The sequence below is a fragment of the Callorhinus ursinus genome, unplaced genomic scaffold (assembly GCF_003265705.2).
Source record: "Callorhinus ursinus isolate GAN/ISIS: 27379988/994484 unplaced genomic scaffold, GSC_fseal_2.0 scaffold11, whole genome shotgun sequence".
Lineage (NCBI taxonomy): Eukaryota > Metazoa > Chordata > Mammalia > Carnivora > Otariidae > Callorhinus > Callorhinus ursinus.
Window position 1 is genome coordinate 54,903,435 of NW_027397073.1, and position 21,478 is coordinate 54,924,912.

The 21,478-nt window shown below is 38.2% G+C and overlaps 1 protein-coding gene across 21 annotated transcripts in view; it reads right to left on the reverse strand.

Annotated features, from left to right (window-relative positions):
• Positions 1–21,478, reverse strand: part of EPB41L3 (erythrocyte membrane protein band 4.1 like 3) — a 182,409-nt gene that overhangs the window by 43,593 nt on the left and 117,338 nt on the right. For all 21 annotated transcript variants that reach the window (XM_073898475.1, XM_073898491.1, XM_073898486.1 and 18 more), the window contains 2 exons: positions 6,957–7,061; positions 5,778–5,820 (listed from right to left, as the gene is read on the reverse strand). In XM_073898475.1, coding sequence (XP_073754576.1) covers positions 5,778–5,820; positions 6,957–7,061 — 148 coding nt within the window. The remainder of the gene's footprint in view (positions 1–5,777; positions 5,821–6,956; positions 7,062–21,478) is intronic.

Sequence of the window (21,478 nt, forward strand, 5' to 3'; positions counted from 1 at the left end):
AGTCCAGCCCTTATGCCTCTGATATCCCCCTAAGATGCCCAAACACCCCCTCTTCCCCATTAAATGACTTCTGGAAACTCCATTTTCTCTACAAGTCCTTTGCAAACATTCAGAAGAAAGGGGCAGTATTCTAAGTACCAGCTTCTTTCTTCAGGCTATTCTCTTGAGTATGAGGCAAATACTTAGCTGCCTTGGTTACCTACATTTCTGTCATAAGTGGCACAGGTACATTTATTAGTTCTAGTTTATTCTCAACACTACCATTCATAATACACTTAAAATTCCACACGGCAGGATCACCACCTGAGGTGCCTCATAAAGAACTGGAATAATGCCAGGTATCACTAATTGCTTACTATCATTTTCAAATCACTCAGAAAATATTCCTAAAACACAGGCTATAAGAATTAAAAGGTATCTCTCAACCTAATATATTTCTAGTGATTATTTTTCCAAGTCTTTTTTGTTATTCAAAAAATGGTCTGATCTGGTTTTACTTTCCTATTGATTCCTACGCACCTTCTGCTAAAATGGATCCCTTTACTGCTTGCCAATAGTGAGGTTCATAAATGAGAGCTGGCTTTCCCCCAAGCAACTGGAATGAAAACTAACGGATTAGTTATGGGAAATGGATTTATTGCTCTTTTATCATTTTTATCCATTTCAAAGTACGCCTTGAACCCAATGAGTAGTTTATCAATGTAATTAAACAATCTCATAATAAATTCAAGATAAACTTAGACATCATAAAAGCATAAGAATGAGGGGTGCCCAGGTGGCTCCATTTGGTTAAGTGTCTGATCTGACTCCTGGTTTTGGCTCAGGTCATGATCTCCCGGTTGTGGGATTGAGCCCCACATCTAGATCCGCGCTGAGTGCTTAATCGGCTTCAAATTCTCTCTCCCTCCCCCCTCTGCTCCTCCACTCGTTTGCATGTGCACACACTGTCTCTAAAATCAAATCTTAAAAAGTATAAGAAAGATATTTCAAAGCAAAAATTCTCATGGCAGGAAAAGAATTTCAAACTATAGTTGGCTTAAGCATCTGAGGTACTTGCTAAAAATGCCCATTTCTAGGCTCCACCCAGAGATTTTTATTCCAGAGATTTAGAATATGGCTGAGGAACTTGTGGTTTTAATAAACCCCCTTGTGGTCTGAGTACAGGTGGGCTTGGGGACCATAGTCTGAAAATCACTAATCCCAAGGAATCCATTTTCATGAGGTTATAACCCAAATAACTGCAAGGTTTTGTGGGGTATTATTTTTAAAGAGTGGGAAGTTTAAAAAACTACAATCTACACCCTAGTCAAGAAAAAAAAATCTAAATAAAGCATAAGATTTGAAATTAACGAGAGGCAGATTAAAGCTCAAATATATATCCCCATAAAGAATCTGATAGAAACAAATTGGGTGGGAAGCCATGATTATGTAATGAATGCACTTGCAAGCCTGAATCTGCCCAGATGATGGCCCTGGTTAGACACAAGATATGAATGCATTAAAATGATATTCCTATAATGTTGATAGATTTCAAATCACAAATTTATGATGGAAAACTATGAAACTGAAGACAGTTCGTTCTCATAAAAAATTCTAATTTTAGTATTACATGGCTGCCATATCTTAAAAACTTTAAATATACTGCATTCACAGCATAAAATTACTATAAATTACTATATATAGTATATAGATCATATACTTTATATCATGAAATTATTATATCATAAATATACTTATATCACAAAATATAGTATATTTAGAAATTTAAACAGCTGGGGGGTGCCTGGGTGGCTCAGTTGGTTAAGCGTCTGTCTTGGCTCAGGTCATGATCCCAGGGTCCTGGGATCGAGTCCTGCATCGGGCTCCTTGCTCTGCGGGGAACCTGCTTCTCCCTCTGCCTCTGCCTCTCTCTGTCTCTCATGAATAAATAAATAAAATCTTAAAAAAAAAAAGAAATTTAAACATCTGGGTCTGCATAAAAATGACTAGAATTATAATTTTTTTATAAGAGCAAACTTTTCAGTTTCAGAATTTTCTATTTCTCATCAATTTGTAACTTAAAAGCTTTATCAGGTTGACTGACATTCTCTTGAAGATCTAGAGACATTCTATGCACCTACAGCATGAAAAGAACGGAAACATCCTTTAATCATTTATGTGTGTGTGTATCTATATGTATACCCACATATTCATCGAAGTGTAGTTGACACTCAATATTTTATTAGTTTCAGATGTACAGCATAGTGAATTGACAGCTCTAGACATTACGCTATGCTCACAAGCGGAGCTACCATCTGTCACCATACAACACTACAATACCATTGACTATATTCCTTATGTGCTATCTTTCATCCCTATGACTTATTCATTCCATAACTGGAAGTCTTGTATCTCCCACTCCCCTTCACCCATCTTTGCCCATCCCTCCCTCACCCCTCAGCAGCCATAAGTTTGTTCTCTGTATTTGTGGATCTGTTTCTTTTTTGTTTGTTCAGATTCCACACATAAGTGAAATCATATGATGTTTGTCTTTCTCTGTCTGCCTTATTTCACTTAACACAGTACACTCTAGGTCCATCCATGCTGTTGCAAATGGCAAGATCTCATTTTTTCTTATGGCTGAGTAATATTCCATTATATATATACCACATCTTCTTTATCCATTCATCTATTGATACTTGGGTTGCTTCCATTATCTTGGTTATTGTAAATAATGCTGCAATAAACACAGGGGTGCATACATCTTTTTAAATTAGTATTTCAGTTTTCTTTGGGTAAATATCCAGTGGTGGAATTACTAGATCATATGGTATTTCTATTTTTAATTTTTTGAGGAATCTCCATACTGTTTTCCATAATGGGTACACCGACTTACATTCCCACCAGTAGTGCAAAAGGGTTCCTTTTCTCCACATCCTCACCAACACTTGTTTGTTGGTGGGGGGGTGGGGGCGAAGGGGCAGAGGGAGAGGAAGATAGAGAATCTTAAGCAGGCTCCACGCCTAGGGTGGAGCACAACTTGGGACTCGATCTCACGACCCTGAGATGGTGACCTGAGCCAAAATCAAGAATTGAACGCTTAACAGACTGAGCCACCCAGGTGCTCCTGTTGTCTTTTTGATATTAGCCTTTCTGACAGGGGTAAAGTGATATCTCATTGTGGTTTTGATCTGCATTTCCCTGTAATCATTTATATTTAGGAAAAGGAGGTGATGGTACAATAATTCCATTAGATATAACAGTTCTCTGCCTTGGTAGAATGTAAATTTTGTGGAAAGAGGGCATGTGGGTGCATGGGAAACAACGAATATAGATAAAAATACCAAATTCAATTAAAAAGTTCCAATTGTCCTTGTTTCCTCCATTATTTGCAGGATTGCCACTTAGTTCTCTTTATGTTGCAATCACAGATACTGCCTAATCTACATGATGAAAATATCCTTTAAATCTCATGTTCTGATTGTCCTCTTTCTTCTCTTAGAAAGGAAGGTAGGAGGGGCGCCTGAGTGGCTCAGCTGGTTAAGCATCCAACTCTTGGTTTCAGCTCAGGGTCGTGAGATCGGGCCCGCAGAAGGTAGAGATAGGATAAATGGGAAGTTGAGGGGAGAAAAAAAAAGAATTCCATTAACAACAGATAAGAAAACTGACATTAATATAGCTTTTCTTCCACCAATATTGTGATTTATCCCTGAATTTTTAATATATTTTCAAAGGGCTTTGCAATTATAAATCACCCAAGTAAGAAACAGCATTTCATTAATTAGGTGAATACAGAGGACTTTATGCACACAATATGTTAGGATATATATTCAACACATCTGCTTTCAGTAACTCCACAGAAGGATTCTTAGAACATATTCATCATCTTACATTTTTTATTAGGACTCTTGGAACAAAAAGAAGGAGTGTTTTCACAACTGGAGCTGTCCCTGGTTTCAGTCCCAATTTATTTCTATCAAACTTGATTATCAAATTTCTCTCATAAATATGGTAAAGAGGGGCACCTGGGTGGCTCAGTTGGTTAAGTGGCTGCCTTTGGCTTGGGTCGTGATCCCAAGGTCCTGGGATTGAGCCCCACATCGGGCTCCTCACTCAGCAGGGAGCCTGCTTCTCTCTCTGCCTGCCACTCCCCCCTGCTTGGGCTTGCTCTCTCCCACCCCTCTCTGTGTGTCAAATAAATAAATAAAATCTTTAAAAAATATATGGTAAAGATGTTTTAGTTGTATACAGAATCATCAGTCTGTGTAATATCTAGAAGTAGAGTGGCTTTTTTTGAGATATTATCTACTATTAAACCATTTCAAACTGCTCACTACTAATTACTTTTTATTAGTACTCAATGTATTTTGATATCTCAGCATATTCAAAGACAATGGAAATACTTGCTCTTTTTTAATAGGAAACTGTTGAAAACTTCCATGGCCATAACATTCTTATTAATGAATTGGTTTTAAATTTATTCTTCAACTAGAATTAGTTGTTTGAAAAAATTTACCAATTTTATTGACAAAAAATAAATTGCTTTAAAAAATTAGTTATTTACAATTATAAAGATTATCCATGTCTATGGTAAAAGAGCTACAGAAAAGGGTTAAAAATAAAAATAAAAATAATTCCTCTTTCTCAACCCCCTATACTATGGTGCCACTTCTGGAGGTATTTACTATTGACCTTTTGTGCTCTTCCAAAATTTATTACATACATATGTATGTATGTATGTATGCATATGTATATATATGTGTGTATATATTTCTTTATATACATATATATGCATAACTTAAACAAATGTCACTTGTCTCACTAAAGACAACTAAGACACATTCTATCTGATTCTATTAATAGTTGAAATACTTAGCTTAGTATTTCAAGGTATTGTTATTCCATGACTGATTTAATCAGTTCTTTATAAATGGATATTTAAGTTGCTTCTAGTTTTCTGCTATTGCAAATATTATAACAAACTTTCATGCAGGTACACATACACACATTTTTCCCTCTAATACATATGCTGGGTGAATCTGTACAAGTAAAATTAGGGGTCAAAGAATAAGCACATTTTTAAAATTTTAATAAATACTGACAGAGTACCCTCTTAAAGGATTGTACCAATTTATACTTCTACTAGCTGTGTCCATAGTTGTTAGTGTAGTGCATTAATAAACTTTAAAATCTGTTAACCCGAATACATGAAAAATGGTGTCTTGTTTTAATTTGCATTTAATGGTTAGTAAGATTCAGCAACTTGTCTCATACTCACTAGCTACCTGTCTTTCAGTTTTGTGAATTGCCCTTGCAATTGTTAGGAAACATGCGTTTCTTAACTTGCCTTTAGGGACCAAGGAAAGAGGTTGTTACCAGATAGTAAACTTCAATCTGACTTGTTATTCCTTTTCTAAACCATTCAAGAATTATTACCTTTAGCTTGACTTTTCTACTTTTGTGGCAGTTAGGCTTAATTTAACATTAATAATTAAGTTGGGAGCTTTTAAATGGCTGACTGCCAACTGGAGCATCACTTGATTAAATCATATTGCACATTCTGGGTGCAAGCAGGGGGAATAGGTCAAATGTCATAATCATTTCATTCCCAAGCTGTGATGATTAAAAATGAGATTTAAGCTAGACCAACCTGTCAAATATAAAATCTGAGAGCTTACTCTGTCTTTTTAAAAAGACTGTATTCACACTAGCCATGTGGGTATGGGCCACCAATTCAGACAATCCGGCTCTCTTAAAAATCTTCACACTACCATGCAAAATAATCCAAAAGAACTTACTTCGAATCTGTTTTTTTATTTCCTTAGCAGGGTCCAGCCAATTCTGAAAAGGAAATGACAGTTTGAATTTGAACCAGAGAAGAATAAAAATAACTGGATGATGATCATGAACTAAAGCGTATTTGAAAGTGCATGGTGGCAGGCCCTCCAAGCTGGGTCCTTCCCCCACAGCTGGGAGTCTAATGAGTCTAATGAGAAAATGTGTGTGTGCATGCACAATTCACGTGTGACAAAATTCTTTTCTTTTACAACAGCACCTTCAAAGATTTGAGCTAGTACAGCAACAGAGGAGGGAAAAAAATAGTGGATTCTATGTTCAAAGAAGTTACTAGAATAAATTAAAGATACACGATGTCCACTGACATCCTAGCCATTCAGGCCCACAAAGTGACTTCTGTGATTATAGATGCTTAGGCAATTGCCTAACAAATGAATACCTGCTTGAGATTTATGATTTTCCTCATCAGAAAACTCAGATGTTTAATAACAAAGTTAGACATTGTTCAGTGAATTGAGTAGGTATTAAACATGATTCATTGCACAACATCAAAACAAATAACATCTATGAGCAAAATTTCTGTGACTTAGTTCCTAGCACGAACACAAAGGAAACGTTTCCTCTTCTTTATTTTTCAGGTAGCTGTGGGCATTAGTGAGGCAAAGCCCCAAAGAGACTGCTTTACTCAGGTGTAAGAGTCTATAGAAGTATTACATTAAACATTAAGTACCTGCTGAATACATCAGACAAGGGTCTGGTCAGCAAACAACCCATGTCATATTCTAATTTTTGTAAGTATATGAAAGCATACTAAGATGAATTAAGAACAGGACAGCAGTCAGGGAACATGTATTCTATGTAAGTATCAACGTATTTGATTTTCATGGGCTCAAATCCACTGAAATATATCATCCAAGAAAAGAACCATATAAAATGCTCTCCTAGAACCATAAATAACTCACTCATGAAATACGGATTTACTCTTTCCAGAATATTCAAGATTAAAGGAAGTCGTCAATATCTTTCATAAAGAAGTAAGGTGATTAACAGCATTTAGGGACTCAAAGGAGTAAATATAGGAGTGGAAGCAGAGAAAATGATTTACCAATTCAGTTTTCATTCCCTTTCTTCCAGTAATGAGTAGTTTGAGACATACGTTTGCATTGCTTTTAATCACTCACCTTCTGGTTTTCAGCATCTCGATACGTAAGCCCAAAATAGTCTTTTTCCAGCAAATTCAGATGTTCACATACTTTATCAAACAGCACCTGGCCTCTGGAGCGTTTCTGTGGAAAACAGAACAGAACAAGTCAACACACATAGTTTTCTCAGTTGCCACGGATAAAAACGGGTAAAATTTAACATACTGCCTGCTGCAACTTCAAGGTTCAATAAAGTGGGCTGACACCTACAAAACCCCATCCTTACAATCAACAGACAAAACCAAAACTCACCTGTGCCACTGAGTAAGTACAAGCAACCCGAGGATGATTTTTTTAATTTTTAATTTTTAAAGATTTTATTTATTTGGGAGGGGGTGGGGGGAACACAAACAGGGGGAGTGGCAGAAGGAGAGGGAGAAGCAGGCTCGATGTGGGACTGGATCCCAGGACCCTGTGACCATGACCTGAGCCAAAGGCAGATGCTTAACTGACTGAGCCACCCAGGCACCCGAGTGGATGATTTCTAAACAGAAGTAGCTGAGTAAATGATACAGGGCTTGGAAGTCTGAAACATCTTGTGAAATATAAAAATCTTGAGAGTCAAAGAATACAAAGGACCAGCAAAAGCTGTGTTTCAGAATGCCCTAACTCGGTCCCCACGTGACCAGATTCGGAGCCTGGGAAGAATCAAGCCTATTCCTTGGCTTAGGCAGACTTCCCCTGAAGACTTTCTATTCCAACCCTTACTTAGAAATTCCGTTAACTTCATTAGTTTATTTTTGGTCACAAATTTCAGTTTTGTATTACAGTGTTCAACTTTCTCTTTATTTCTTTTGAAGAAATCCTATTAGACATAAAATGTTAAGTTTAAAGATTTTAGTTATCATTTATAAATATAAGATATAGATATTGATGCTACATTTTTTACCATAACGCAGTCACTTGCAGAAAGGAAAAAGGCAGTCATCTGAGGAACAAAAATCTATCAGCTTAATTTACTGTAATACCCAGTATCACGTTTTCATGGACTCCTTCAAAGGTCTTTCAATCTGGCCTTGGGGACTGAGATGGATGGTCTGGCAACAATTAAATTAAGCCATGTTTTGTCTGTATTGTAACAACACTTCACACCTAATACAGTAAGCATATTTGTCTTTAAGATTTAATGTAATAACAATGAGAGATGTAAAAATTGATAGACAATGTGCATGCCAAAATAATAAGTATTCAGAAACTTGTAAGTGGTGTGTATTATTATGCAACTGTAATTATATTGGAAGTTAATTGCTCAGCCCCCTGAAGCATGACTATTTAGGACAAAAAATAAATCTATGATAGAAAAGTAAAGCCTAAATTGTAGCTAGCTAAATCATCAATGATGTGTTTGAAAAAAGTTTAATAATGAATGAAAATAAATTACGTATTAGCAAAACTACATAATAACATTGTTCAATGGATATGAATAAGTGGTAGGACATGAAATGCTGCTCACCAGTTTAAATCTTTTATTTGTAAATAACAGCTTATCACATCTGAATAATGTTTAACAGATTATAAAGTTTTCATTAAAAAAGTTGCTTCTTCCAATGTCTTCTACTGGTATTATCTTTAGTTTACAGAGAAGAACACAGAGGTTCAGAGAAGTCAGATGAGAGAGGCAGTATTATGTAATCACGGAGTGGTGGCTTTAGCAGATCAACCTGGGTTTGAATCTTCACTATGTTCTTTGCGGCTATGTGAACCTCTCTGTTTTTCCCTCTGTAAAATGGGTATGAAACTACTTTCTTCTTTGGAATGGATGACATTAGAATAAAACAAAGTATTCAAACTTGGGTCCAGTGATGGCACATACCAAGTATTCCATAAACATTAGCTATTTTAGCCCAGGTGACCAACAAGTAGCAGGATCCGTAATGTAGAACTTACTATGTATGCATTTTTGCTGTTGGAGCAAATAAACAACTCCTCATGGTGCCAATAAGCAGTTCAGTATTAACATGTCCTGATCTTTCTTTAGATATTAATTACCTGCTTACTACCTAACTGCTTTAGCTAGACTACAATATTTACACACATGTACACCACCCCCCGTACATACCCAAACACACACCAGTGTCTGGCCCAAGTACTTTCTCAATGAGTAAAAGTAAAACAAAACAAAACAAATATAAATAAGTAAATTCTTCTCTATTCTCTGACCCAGCAGCCCCTCAACTGTAGAATTCTTTCTGAATATGCAGCAGGCTGCCTTGGGCATTGTTTTAATTAGCTGTCTCCTGGCTGCTGTGTTCTTCCCTTCGTCTAACAGGTGGCATGGACTAGCTCAAGCACAGACCACTGTACTAACTAGATCGTACTTTTCAGGCTTCTCACAATTTGATTTCTATTAATGATTTGTAGCTCTCTCTTGAATAGACCAGATTTTTTCTTACTAAATATTTTAAACATATTTTGAACACTACAAACAGTTCTTAAGACAATTACATAGTGGTCCACTCTTCACACCGAAGTTTGTTTTTTCCCCCTAAGAACCAAGATGAGTAGTCCAGGATCTACCGTAGATGGTTATATGTAAACAATAAAATTCCTACCTGCTAAGTATCACCACAACCACCAGCTAGCTGGATGACACTGGAATGACACTTTTAAATTACTTAGGTCTTCATTTTCTCATCCTGGAGTGACGATGTAAGATCCTATGGAGCAAGGCTGTCATGGGCTTGAGGCTATGACTGGGTCCCCTGAGTCACGGCAAACATTATTAACGATTACAAGGCTCTTTCTCATGGAGCCTGGATGTGGCTTCAGCACCCTTCTGCACATGTGATGAGAAAGACTGCCAGTGGATGGAGTTGGATCTATTTCCCAGCCCTAGATAGCATCACTCTGAACTCTCCCAAATTCTTGATTCTTCTAACTCAGATTATTATTTTTTTGCACACTATTCAACTTTTTAAGGCAATTATTTCTACTTACCAACATCTGTGTATCTTTAGGTAACAACATCTAATGTAGTTGACTAAAGCTCAATAATCAGACTGAAACTTTTAAAGAATTTAAATATTTGGTTGCTGAAGACACAATATTCATTAAGTGATCAAATCTAGGTACTTTACTGTCATTGGGCATGTTTATATTATAGCCATAATGAGTCAAGAACTGAGTAAACAATGTTGACAGAGGTTTTTCTAAATTAGCAGATAATTTACCTAACCAGAGAAGATAATAATTTTTAGTCTTGTTTGCTGTTTCATGTGAGTTAAGTCATATCTCTGACTCAAGGACATTGATAGTTCATATATACCATTCACTATTAATCTCTGAACATCTAGAAAAGTCGATTTTGCTTTCCTAGAGTAACAAACAAATGTGATAGACCACATTCTTTCTGCCCTCTTTTCTACACTAAAAAATTAGGTTTCTGTTTCTGATAAAGTAAATGGGGATATTACAGTCCAACAAAGAATTTAAATATCTAAAGAATGGTAAATCCCCCAAGCAATATGAACTCTCCTTCTTAACGATTTTAATTCAAAAATGTTCCATATTGACTCATGACAGTGTTGAATGTTAGGAAAATTGTGTCAAAAGAGAAAAACTTTAAGAGAATGAAAAGACAAGCCACAGAATGGGACAAAATATTTGCAAAGACCTATCTGATAAAGGAATGTACTCAAAATACACAAAGAACTCTTAAATTCAACAATAAGAAAACAACCAAATTAAAAACCGTGCATAAGATCTCAACAGATACTTCACCGAAGACATACAGATGTCAGAAAAACATGTGGAGAGATGTTTATCAAATACCATTAGAGAACTGCAAATTAAAAGAACAAGGCAACTCTACGCACCTATTAGAATGGCTAAAATTCAAAACACAGACAACACTAATTGCTGGCAAGGATGTGGAACAATAGGAAGTCTTATTCCTTGCTGATAGAAATCCAAAATGGCGAGCCACTTTGGAAGACAGTCTAGCAGTTTCTTACAAAACTAAATATACTCTTAATATATGATCCAGTCATCATACTCCTTGGTACAAAGGAGGTGAAAATTTATGTATACACAAAAACCTGCACGTAGATACTTTTGGCAGCTTTATGCAACATTGCCAAAACTTGGAAGCAACCAAAATGTGTCTCAGTAGGTGAATGGATAAATAAACTATGTTACAATCTAGAAAATGGGATATTATTCACATTAAAAAGAAATGAACTATCAAGCCATGAGGAGACATGGCAGAACCTCAAATACCTATTACTAAGTGAAAGAAGACAATCTGAAAAGGCTGTAGGTATGATTCCAGCTATATGACATTTTGGAAAAGGCAAAACTATGGAGACAGGAAAAAGATCAGTGGTTCCCAGGGGTTAGGGAAGAGGGAGAGGTCAACAGGTGGAGAACAAAGGATTGTTAGCATAATAAAACTACCCTGAATGGTACTATATGGTGGATATATGTCATTATACATTTGTCCAAACCCATGAAATGTACAAAGAGTGAAATTTAATGTACACTATGGACTCTAATAAAATGTATCAACATTGTTTCAGTAATTACAATAAATGTAGCACACGGATATAAAATGTTGAAAATACGGAAGGGGGGTGGGAGAAGGGAGTTTGAGGGGGTTATATGAGAAGGCTCTGTACTTTCTGCTTAATTTTTCTGTAAACCTAAAACTGCTCAAAAAAAGGTATATTAATTAAAAAGAGGAACACTGACAAAAATACTTAATGTCTTAAATTGTTAATAATTTATTAAATACTTAAAAAGATTAATAGAGTTAAGCTCCAAATGATTTTACTTTTATCATGAGTAAATGGAAATTTAAAATTTTTATTGAGAGCAAACATGTTGGAGAAATAAAAAACTTTAGTTGCAACACATACCAATGATAAAAGTGAAATCATTCGAGGAAAAGCTGCTATGCTTCTCATCCTATGTACATACACACCAGGAACCCCGAGTCTAAAGTGCCTGCAAGCAAACCCAATATGATCTGGTAACGAACAGAAGCTGGGTGACGGTTGAGTGATTGCTCAAGATCTGCATCACACAATTAGGGAATCCAAACTATGAACAACAAGATGATGGAATAGCTAAGGTCAGAGGCTGGGCTTGCTTCGGGCACTAAATTCAAGAGGATACATCCACCATCACCACTCAAACACAGCAAATGAAGTAAGCTTTTCTGTAGCATCAATGAAACTTCCCACAAGTCAAAGGTCATTCAATATCTTTAACAATACTGTCTGTAAAACATTGGTTTTCAATGTCCTGCTCATCAACCAGTATCACCTGGCAAGTCTGTAATAAAATTTGTTAATTTTATTTGTACATTAGAAGAATAATTTAATTTTTTAATTTTTTTAAAGATTTTATTTATTTGACAGAGAGAGACACAGCCAGAGAGGGAACACAAGCAGGGGGAGTGGGAGAGGGAGAAGCAGGCTTCCTGTGGAGCAGAGAGCCCGAAGTGGGGCTCGATCCCAGGACCCCGGGATCATGACCTGAGCCGAAGGCAGACGCTTAACGACGGAGCCACCCAGGTGCCCCAGAAGAGTAACTTTAAAAAATTAATTCTGAATGCTTTAGTATGAAGGATTTCAAACATATACAGAAGTAGAGAGGACAAAAGAACGAAGCCCTGCAAACTTGTTACCCAATTTCAACAAATACCTTCTGAAGACCACAACCTTGGGTCATCTGGATTTCCACTCAATTCACCCTTCCCCTGGTTATTCTGAAGCATTTCAGCAATAATTTTATCTCTTTATGTCTTAGTATGTAACTCTACTCTTTTTAAAAATGTAATCTCGGAGTGCTGTGAATTGTGCAACACTGTTGAATCACAGATCTGTACCTCTGAAACAAATAATGCAATATATGTTAAGAAAAGAAAAAAGAAGAAGAAGATAGCAGGAGGGGAAGAATGAAGGGGGGGGAATCGGAGGGGGAGACCAACCATGAGAGATGATGGACTCTGAAAAACAAACAGGGTTCTAGAGGGGAGGGGGGTGGAGGGATGGGTTAGCCTGGTGATGGGTATTGAGGAGGGCACGTTCTGCGTGGAGCATTGGGTGTTATGCACAAACAATGAATCATGGAACACTACATCCAAAACTAATGATGTAATGTATGGTGATTAACATAACAATGAAAAAATTTAAAAAATGTAATCTCGGGGTACCTGGGTGGCTCAGTTGGTTGAGTGCCTGACTCTTGGGTTTGGCTCAGGTCATCATCTCAGGGTCCTGAGATCGAGCCTGGCGTTGGGCTCCGTGCTCAGCATGGACCCTCTCCCTCCCCCTTTGCTCCTCCCCACTCTCCCTCTTTCCCTCTCAAATAAATAAAATCTTTAAAAAAAAATGTAATCTCAATACCTTTATCACATCTAAACAAAACTAGCAATGTCTTTAATATCATCAAATATCTAATCAGTACAGATCTTCCTCAGTTTACAGTGGGGTTGCACCCCATAAACTGAGTGTAAGTTGAAAATATCCTAAATTTAAAAAAGAAAAATAAATATCCTAAGTTAAAAAAAAAAAAAAAGAACATGTCCTAAGTTAAAAATGCATTTAAGGGGCGCGTGGGTGGCTCAGTCGTTAACCGTCTGCCTTCGGCTCAGGTCATGATCTCAGGGTCCTGGGATCGAGCCCCGCATTGGGCTCCCTGCTCGGCAGGAAGCCTGCTTCTCCCTCTCCCACTCCCCCTGCTTGTGTTCCCTCTCTGTAAAATAAATAAGTAAAATCTAAAAAATAAAAATAAAAATGCACTTAATGCAGCTAACCTACCAAATGTCATAGCTCAGCTTAGCCTACCTTACACGTGCTCACAACACTCACATTAGCCTAGAGCTGGGCAGAATCATCTAACGCAATGCCTATTCTATAATCCAGTATTGCATTATCTCAGGTAGTTCTGTGACTAGGGTGCTGAAAGTGACAAACAGAATGGCCCTAAATGTACCGGTTGTTTACCCTCATGCTGGGCCGGCTGCCTGGGAGCTGTAGCTGCTGCCTGGGCCCAGCATCATGGGCAAGTATCTACCACAGATCGCTAGCCTAGGAGAAGATCCAAACTCAGAATCTGAAGTACGGTTTCTACTGAACGCGTGTCATTTTCTCGCACCATCATGAAGTCAAAAAATTGTAAGTTCAATTAACCACCTTAAGTCAGAGATTGTCTGTACTTTAATTTCTCCGACGGTTTCAAAGATTTTGGTTTCTTTCTCAGTTTGGGAAGTCCACACAACTACAAGTGGCTGACGTATCTCTTTAGCCTCAATCTGCAAGTTCTCCATTTATCTTGGTTTTATCCTTGAAATTAATTTAAGAGACCAGGTCAATTTCCTGTAGAGGTCTCTCAGTCTAGACCTTACTGTCTGCATCTCCATGGTATAATTTAATGTGTTCCTCTGTCTCCTGTATTTCCTGAAACTTGGCAGTTACATCTAGAAGCCTGATCTGATTCTGGTTTGACTGTTTTCCACTGAGTGATGCTGTACAATTTCATCAGGAGGCATCAAATGACGCTTACTGTGTGTGTGTGTGTGTGTGTGTGTGTGTGTGTGTGTGATAATGGCAGTCACTGATGATCACTGCCCTAGATCCATTAATTTGAGGTTGCCAGATGAGCATATCTGAATCCTAATCATGCCTCCTGCATTTATTAGTTGGAGTATGTCTATGAGGAGATACTTCTCTGTCAGTGTTATTTGTTGCATAAACACAGTTTGCTGATGAAAGTCAGGATCAATGCTCACTCCTTTTCTCCTTTATCCAATTTTAAGATAATGAGGTCCTCTCCAGCATCATCTATCCAATGTCACCAACTAGAAATTTTGTTTTATATGATCACTATGAACTCATGGATTTAAACAGGTTTGATGTGTTTCATTTCAGCCACTCCCCGTTCTGATGCTCTCAATGTCCCCATCTGCTCTACCTTGCCTCCTGCCTGTTAAGTCTCACTCATCTTCATGAGGCTTCTCCAGTGCCACTTCTTTAAAGCATTTCCTGTTCTCCTGGCCACATGTGATTTCTGTCTGTCTCTCTCTCTGCCCTTTGGGCATCATGGCATTACATAGCACGAAGAGGGCACTTCCCATATCCTGCCTTATATCACAGCTGTCTCTCTCTGCAGGTACCTTACATCCCTACTGACTATAAAAAAAAGACATTCCCTAGAGGCATCATGCCTCCTGTATTTATCTTTTATAGAGTCTCATTTTGGTCAAATACTGTTAAGAGATTAAAAAGGTAACTTGATAAAGCTTCATGAAAATTTTCTCTTCACTAGCATATCATAACCAATGTTGTAGAAGCAATATTTTAAACTCATGGTTTTCAACCATGGATCCTGGAGTATTTAAAAAATGCCAACGCCCAGAAACCCATCTCATCAAACCAAAATTTCTGAATCTGGGCCCAAGGCATTTATGTTTTCAAGATACCCAGGCGATTCATGTAGGCATAGATGAAATGTTCACTTTAAGTTAAATTATTTTTATGACCCCAAACTCTTAAATATGAGGACTCTAAAGCAATTTTTCTTTTTTTGAGTAAATGGGTAACTTTTTCAGATTGAGTTTAGCCCCAAAGCAGTTTCTTCTAGGCCTCTTGTACTGACACTCATAGCTGCATTATGATAAAATTTATGCATATACACAATTAAAATCTAATCCAACATATTTTCTTAAGAAATGTAAGTTCTTAAGAAATTACGTTCTCAAGAAATGAAAAACCAAAAAAAGGAAGAAATGATAAACCAGCCAAATGCTGAAATAAAACGATGCAAATGAGAAATGATAAACCACAAAACTATTAGGAAGACAAACTTGCATTTTAAGCCATGCATAAAATATGCAAAATAGAAATGTTTGAGTTGATTTTTAAAGGATGGCATTTTCCCTTTTGAGCTAAATATAAACTTTTACTCAAGAACCTGCCACATTACTAAAGACTAAGCCCAGGTAGGTTAACAAAGGTCTTGGTTTCCCCTTTTGCAGTAGGGCAGAGGCACTACCGCTTCCCTCTCAGGTGAGGGCGGTGACTGGGAGGAGCAAACACACAGCCCTGAGCCCTGGGAAAGGCCAAGTGAGGAGCTCCTCACGCATGACCTTCAGGTGACCTGCAAACAGCTACTTCTGCAGGTGTTCCCTGAAATGAGCATGGCCGTGATGCTCTAGTCTCCGGAAGGCAGTTCTTAACCTGTGCTTGAGACCACGTGCGCCCAAGCAGGAAGCACAGACTAAGTCTCGCGCGAGACACACAGGATTTGTTTTTTGCTTCAGTCTCAAAAAGCTATGAATCAGCCCGAGTGAAGCTCTCCTCCAGCAAAGGCTAAACGCTGAAATTAGAGAAATTGGTGAAGTCAAATATAATCTCCTCCCTTGGGAAGATGGTTATGGTTATTACCTCTCCGAAGCTGCACAATCATGAAGAAAATGAGGCAGGGCGAGTTGCTTTGCCTGAGACAGGAGCTCATCATCAGTCCCTCTTGCTCAGGAAGGGGATGGGGACCAAACCGGCACCAGGGTGTGCATGTACTTTAAGTCTCCTCAGAATTTATATATGCATTTCTTTAAACTACCGCACTGAAAAATTGGGTGGGGGGGGATCCTCTTGTATCGGTTTAGGCTTAAAACCATTTGTGTTAACATAAGGGACAATGTCTGATATTGAGAACTTTTAGGAAAACTGACACTTTTGTACCTCATTTTAGCTATTTTGAAATTTGAAGGTGTGTCAATGCTAGAAGCACTTTATTCTTTCTACCATACATCTTCCTCAAATAGACCACTGATTTTCTTTTGGAAATTAAATTCTTCCATGTATTGTTATATGTTGTGAACTTGTATTTCTGCTCCCAAAGACAGCAAACTGTCCATCTTTTTAATGTTCCTGATACACTGTTCCCCATACAGCAGGCATTCAACATATGTGCCCGGTAAGTGCTAATGGCATGATTTGAATAATTTTCCCTCATATAATCTTGGATTAACCTTGAAGCAAAATCCCATCTTTTTTTTTTTCATGCTTCCTTCCCTAATTGCATTTTTCTGCACTGAATGCTTTTCTATTTCCCTTCCTTCCAAAGGTCAATTAGAATTCTCTTTATTTCTAACTGACTGCATCACAACTTACCCAAGGTTCAGGACCATCTGAAATGCTCAGCCAGCTAGGCCAGGTCTTGAGCCCAAATCAGACCTGGACTCTACATGTCAGCTTTTCCTGGGTTTTCCTTTTTTTCTTTTGAACTCTTGATAGAAAAACACTCTGACACTGTCTGCCCTGAAATATAAGTGGGGAATGGATTTTTTTTTTTAATCCACACCTGGAAAATACCAAGAGGCTGCAGTCAATGCAGGAATAAAAGATTATGGTGTCTGGTGGATGGCAACAGTCTATAAACCCTTTCGAGAGATGTGTGGCTGGGAAGGTCTAAGAACCAAGAGATGACACCAGCTGCCTTATGTGCATCTACTTCCTTTTTGGGCTTCCTGGCTTACAGGTACATTCAATGCCCAGTTTAGTAATTAGTAAGTATTATCCACATTGCTACTGCCAGAATCTGTTCCCTCAGAGTAGGATTTCATGGGCTCTTCCAGCCTTTGTACTGATCCCACATGTGATTCAGGCAGTATTCTCAGAGAGGGCTGACACAAAATTTCTTCTGTCCAGATGCTGCATATATTGCCAGCCTTTCTTTAAATCCACGAGCAGTCAGCTTTCTCAGCAAGCCATGATGGTTATCTCGTTCTAACCAACGCTTCTCAATTACTGTATCGCAATCACCCCATCAGTAATTATTCTGCCACATTCTTGCTTAGTTAAGTTAGCAATGATGACCTGCAGTGTTCTGTTAAAATGTGAATATGAAACTCCTTCCTGGTCTTGGTAAGTTTTTAAACAAAATGGTGATTTCCTTCCCTGTCTTGGTTGTCCAGAGATTAGAATTCATCTGGCATTATTGAAACATCTTTAATGTGGGCATCCCTAACCTATTCAAGTTTCTTTTCCTACCGTTCTGTTCTAAGTGAGGAATATTAAGTCAGTCCTGAGGCTGGATCCTGGTTCTACAGAGGCTGGCTCTGTAAGGTTAGACAAGTTATTAACCTTTCTGAGCTTCACTGCCTTCATCATAAAATGGAAATAATACTGATACTTAAGACAGAACATAGGAAAGCGTACTGCCTAGCTCATGGAAAGCAATAGTCAATGAATGCTGGCGACCATGAGTAGACCCTTTTGATAGGGAGCCCAGTACATTTGGGGTTTCTCATGCTGACATTTGGTGTAGAGACTGACATACTGTTGAAAGCCTATTCCTTCTGCAGTGATATCATACCGTTTCTCTTGTGAAAAACAAATGTCATCATATAGGTGAAACTGAGAAATTGTTAAAAAACAGTATCATTATCCATAAACTGAGCATACATTCCATAATCACATACAGACACACACAAAATGGTTAATATATATTGGGTATGCTGGCATATTTTGGTGTATGCTAGGCCAAAACATAAGGTAGTTATATATAACCATACACATGGCATATAGTCCTGGCAAGACCAGAATGAATTGTTCAAATGCAACAGAGCTGTCCTATGTTTTGACTGAGATTCAGTACACAGATACTTTTAGCACACTGGTGACAAGAGTCCCTTTCCTGAACAGGAAGCCTCTCCACTTTTTAAAAAAGAGGCCTTTTTCACTCAGCCACAATCTGTTTCTGCCTTCATTTGTTGAAGCAATTTCAGCCTCTATTTGAAATCAGACTTTTGTGCTCAGAGACATGCACTGTGGTAGATAATAGCTTTCCAGTGAAGCATGCTTCTTCTTGGCCAGCAAAAACATCGGGCTCATTTTTTTTTACAAAGAGTTTCACATCACACATATGAGATGTTGGCAGTGAACTATCAGACAACATTTCCTGCTGTTAATCTGCTAAGGATTCAGGTCACTAAGCCAAAGTGTGCAAAACAAATGCAGAAAAGGAGACCTAAGAAAGAGGAATGTCTGAAAGAGAAACACATCTGAATCATGTAAAATAGCCATAGGGTCTAATTCTGAATGGTGTGGAACTTTGAGAATTCCTTCCTGTAAGAGAAAGCACTTAATCTCTTTCCTAAGATGATTCTTGGGGGGGAAAAAAAATCAAAGAAAAACCCAAATCATGATTTATAATTCATGTGGTCAAATAAGCAGCCATAGCAAATGCAAATGTTGACAATGAAAACACATTTTAATAATATAAATTTAATGAGTATACATGTGCAGCACGGTCACTAACTTTTCAAATCTAGAAGGCATCAATGATCAAAACAATGTAGGAACATACTGTCATTGCTTTCAACAAATAGGGTAGTGAGTGAACCTGTGTCCCTTCTGTCAACTATTTTAGCCTATTAATAGGGCGTGGCTGGAAGCAGGATGAGGAAGGATATCAGTGTTATTATATAAACTACTCACATAATTGTAAAATGTGATATAATTTTACCAGTTAAATATTAGTTTATTTTTTTAGTTTGGTAAATTTTAGTTTATAAATTAAAATGATCTCACAATGTATGAAAGACATATAATAAACTTTGAATAAACCTCTGGAAAAAGTAAGATGATCTCACTGTAAGTGATACTTAGAGCAGTCTTGTCTTCATGTGAGCATGTAATCTGGATTAGTACTTAGAAGCCAGTAGGTGGGGGGGGGGACCTTTTCAATCATTAAATATCTTGATTTTATATACATTTCTTTCAACTTTTTCTGATGTGTAATGCCACGTATGTAGCACACTCGGGGGTATGGCTGGCTCTTCGTGTCAAAGGTCGGTACTGTTTTCTGACACCCTCTATCGGGGGCATCCTGCTTTCATACTGCCTGAGCTCACCATCCTCAAAGGCCAGCACTAATCCTGTTTGCCTGTCAGTCACCACTCCTGTGAATGGGGGCGGGGAGGAAGCTGCTCAGCCCAGTTAAGAAGGGAGGTCTGGTCCTAATTCTAGACCCAGACCAGACAGCCCGTCTCCTCGGGTCTGCAGAGTTAGGAAAAGCTAGAAGCACAGGAGGTCACCCTCACTGCAGCAGTTCTAAGCACTCATTTAGCCTCCAAAGAATGCTAGTCACTGCCGTTCATTGAATCGAAGATGATTATTTAAGTTTTGTGGTTTAAAAAAGAAAGTAAGTAGTATTAGCAAATGGTAGTAAATAACAATCACATAAAAATTGAAATGATCTGGCAAACTGAATCAAGAAAACTTGCTTTTGGGGTAGGTACATACAGGTTTTTGCTCTAATAAGCAACTATAACATCCTTTTTTTTTTTTTAAACAGGAAAATGAAAAACATTCTATTCAAGCGAAGAGTAAAATACTACGTGCTCATTCCGATTTTTCCGCTTTTTCTTGAACTCACAAGAAAGCAGCTATCTTTTTTGGAGCTTACTGGCACTCGGGGTTGAACTGGGAGGTCTGGGCCCAAGAGACTTTGAGATGTTCCCAGGGGCTCACGTGATGCTGTTCCCCCTTCTTTTACTGTTGGTACTCTAAACTAGCCCCACCCACACTCACCTGGTTTAACAAGGATAGATGAGGAGCAAAACGCCTGTGATCCACGATGCATCGTAGGATGTGAAGTCAAATTCCAAGGAGCTCACCCGGGAGATATTATCACATTTAACTTCTGTTTTTATGTTAAAAATCTCGGGGGAGAAGGTATTCCGTGTGGGAAGACCAGTGTTTGACTATCAGATTCAGAAGTGAGTGATGCTCTGGGACACAGCCAGCCCAAGTGTGAAGGTGGTAGGACCCTATCGCAGCCTGGGATGCCCTGCCTGCCTCTTCAGCTTCCCCACCACAGACCCCCCCCTCACCTCCACACTCCTTCATACAGCCTTCCCTCAGCTCCTTCTCCTCCCAGGCTTCCTCCTGCCAAACGAAGTCTGCCCAAGCCATCTTTGTGCCTTGGAATGTGCTACACACCTGTCTCTTACTTTTCTTCTTAAGCCCTCCTCTAGGACACCATCCCTGACCTTCAGGACTAGCTCCAATCCCAGTGGACATGCTCACAGAGCTCCTGCACCACGTGGGTCAGGGTGAGAGTTTTAGGCTGGTTTCTGTACGATTTGAGTCATGTTAACGTTAGCTTCTCCGGTAAGCAGCTTTACCTCATGACTGGATTCCCCGCACATATCACAGTGCCCGGCATGGAGAATTATTTTTTCTTAATAGGAAAGAAAATCAAGCAAAATAAAAGCATCTGGGGTTGATTTCTTGTTTCAAAATTCTTCAAAAACTGCTCTGATCTTCAAAATTCATTCATGACCAATTTATTTATATTTTTCTACCATGTGGGTATCATCTGCTCCGGCCAGATCTAGAGTGTTAGATTTTTTTTTCTCCTATTTTTGCATGAAGGCCGTGCTTTATTCCCACAAATGCAAAACCTTTCGGTTTTTAAAATCCCCCTCAAATGTTGCAGATTTACTTGCTAATAAATTTCTCAAGTTTTCCTCAAGGAGCTGTGGATCC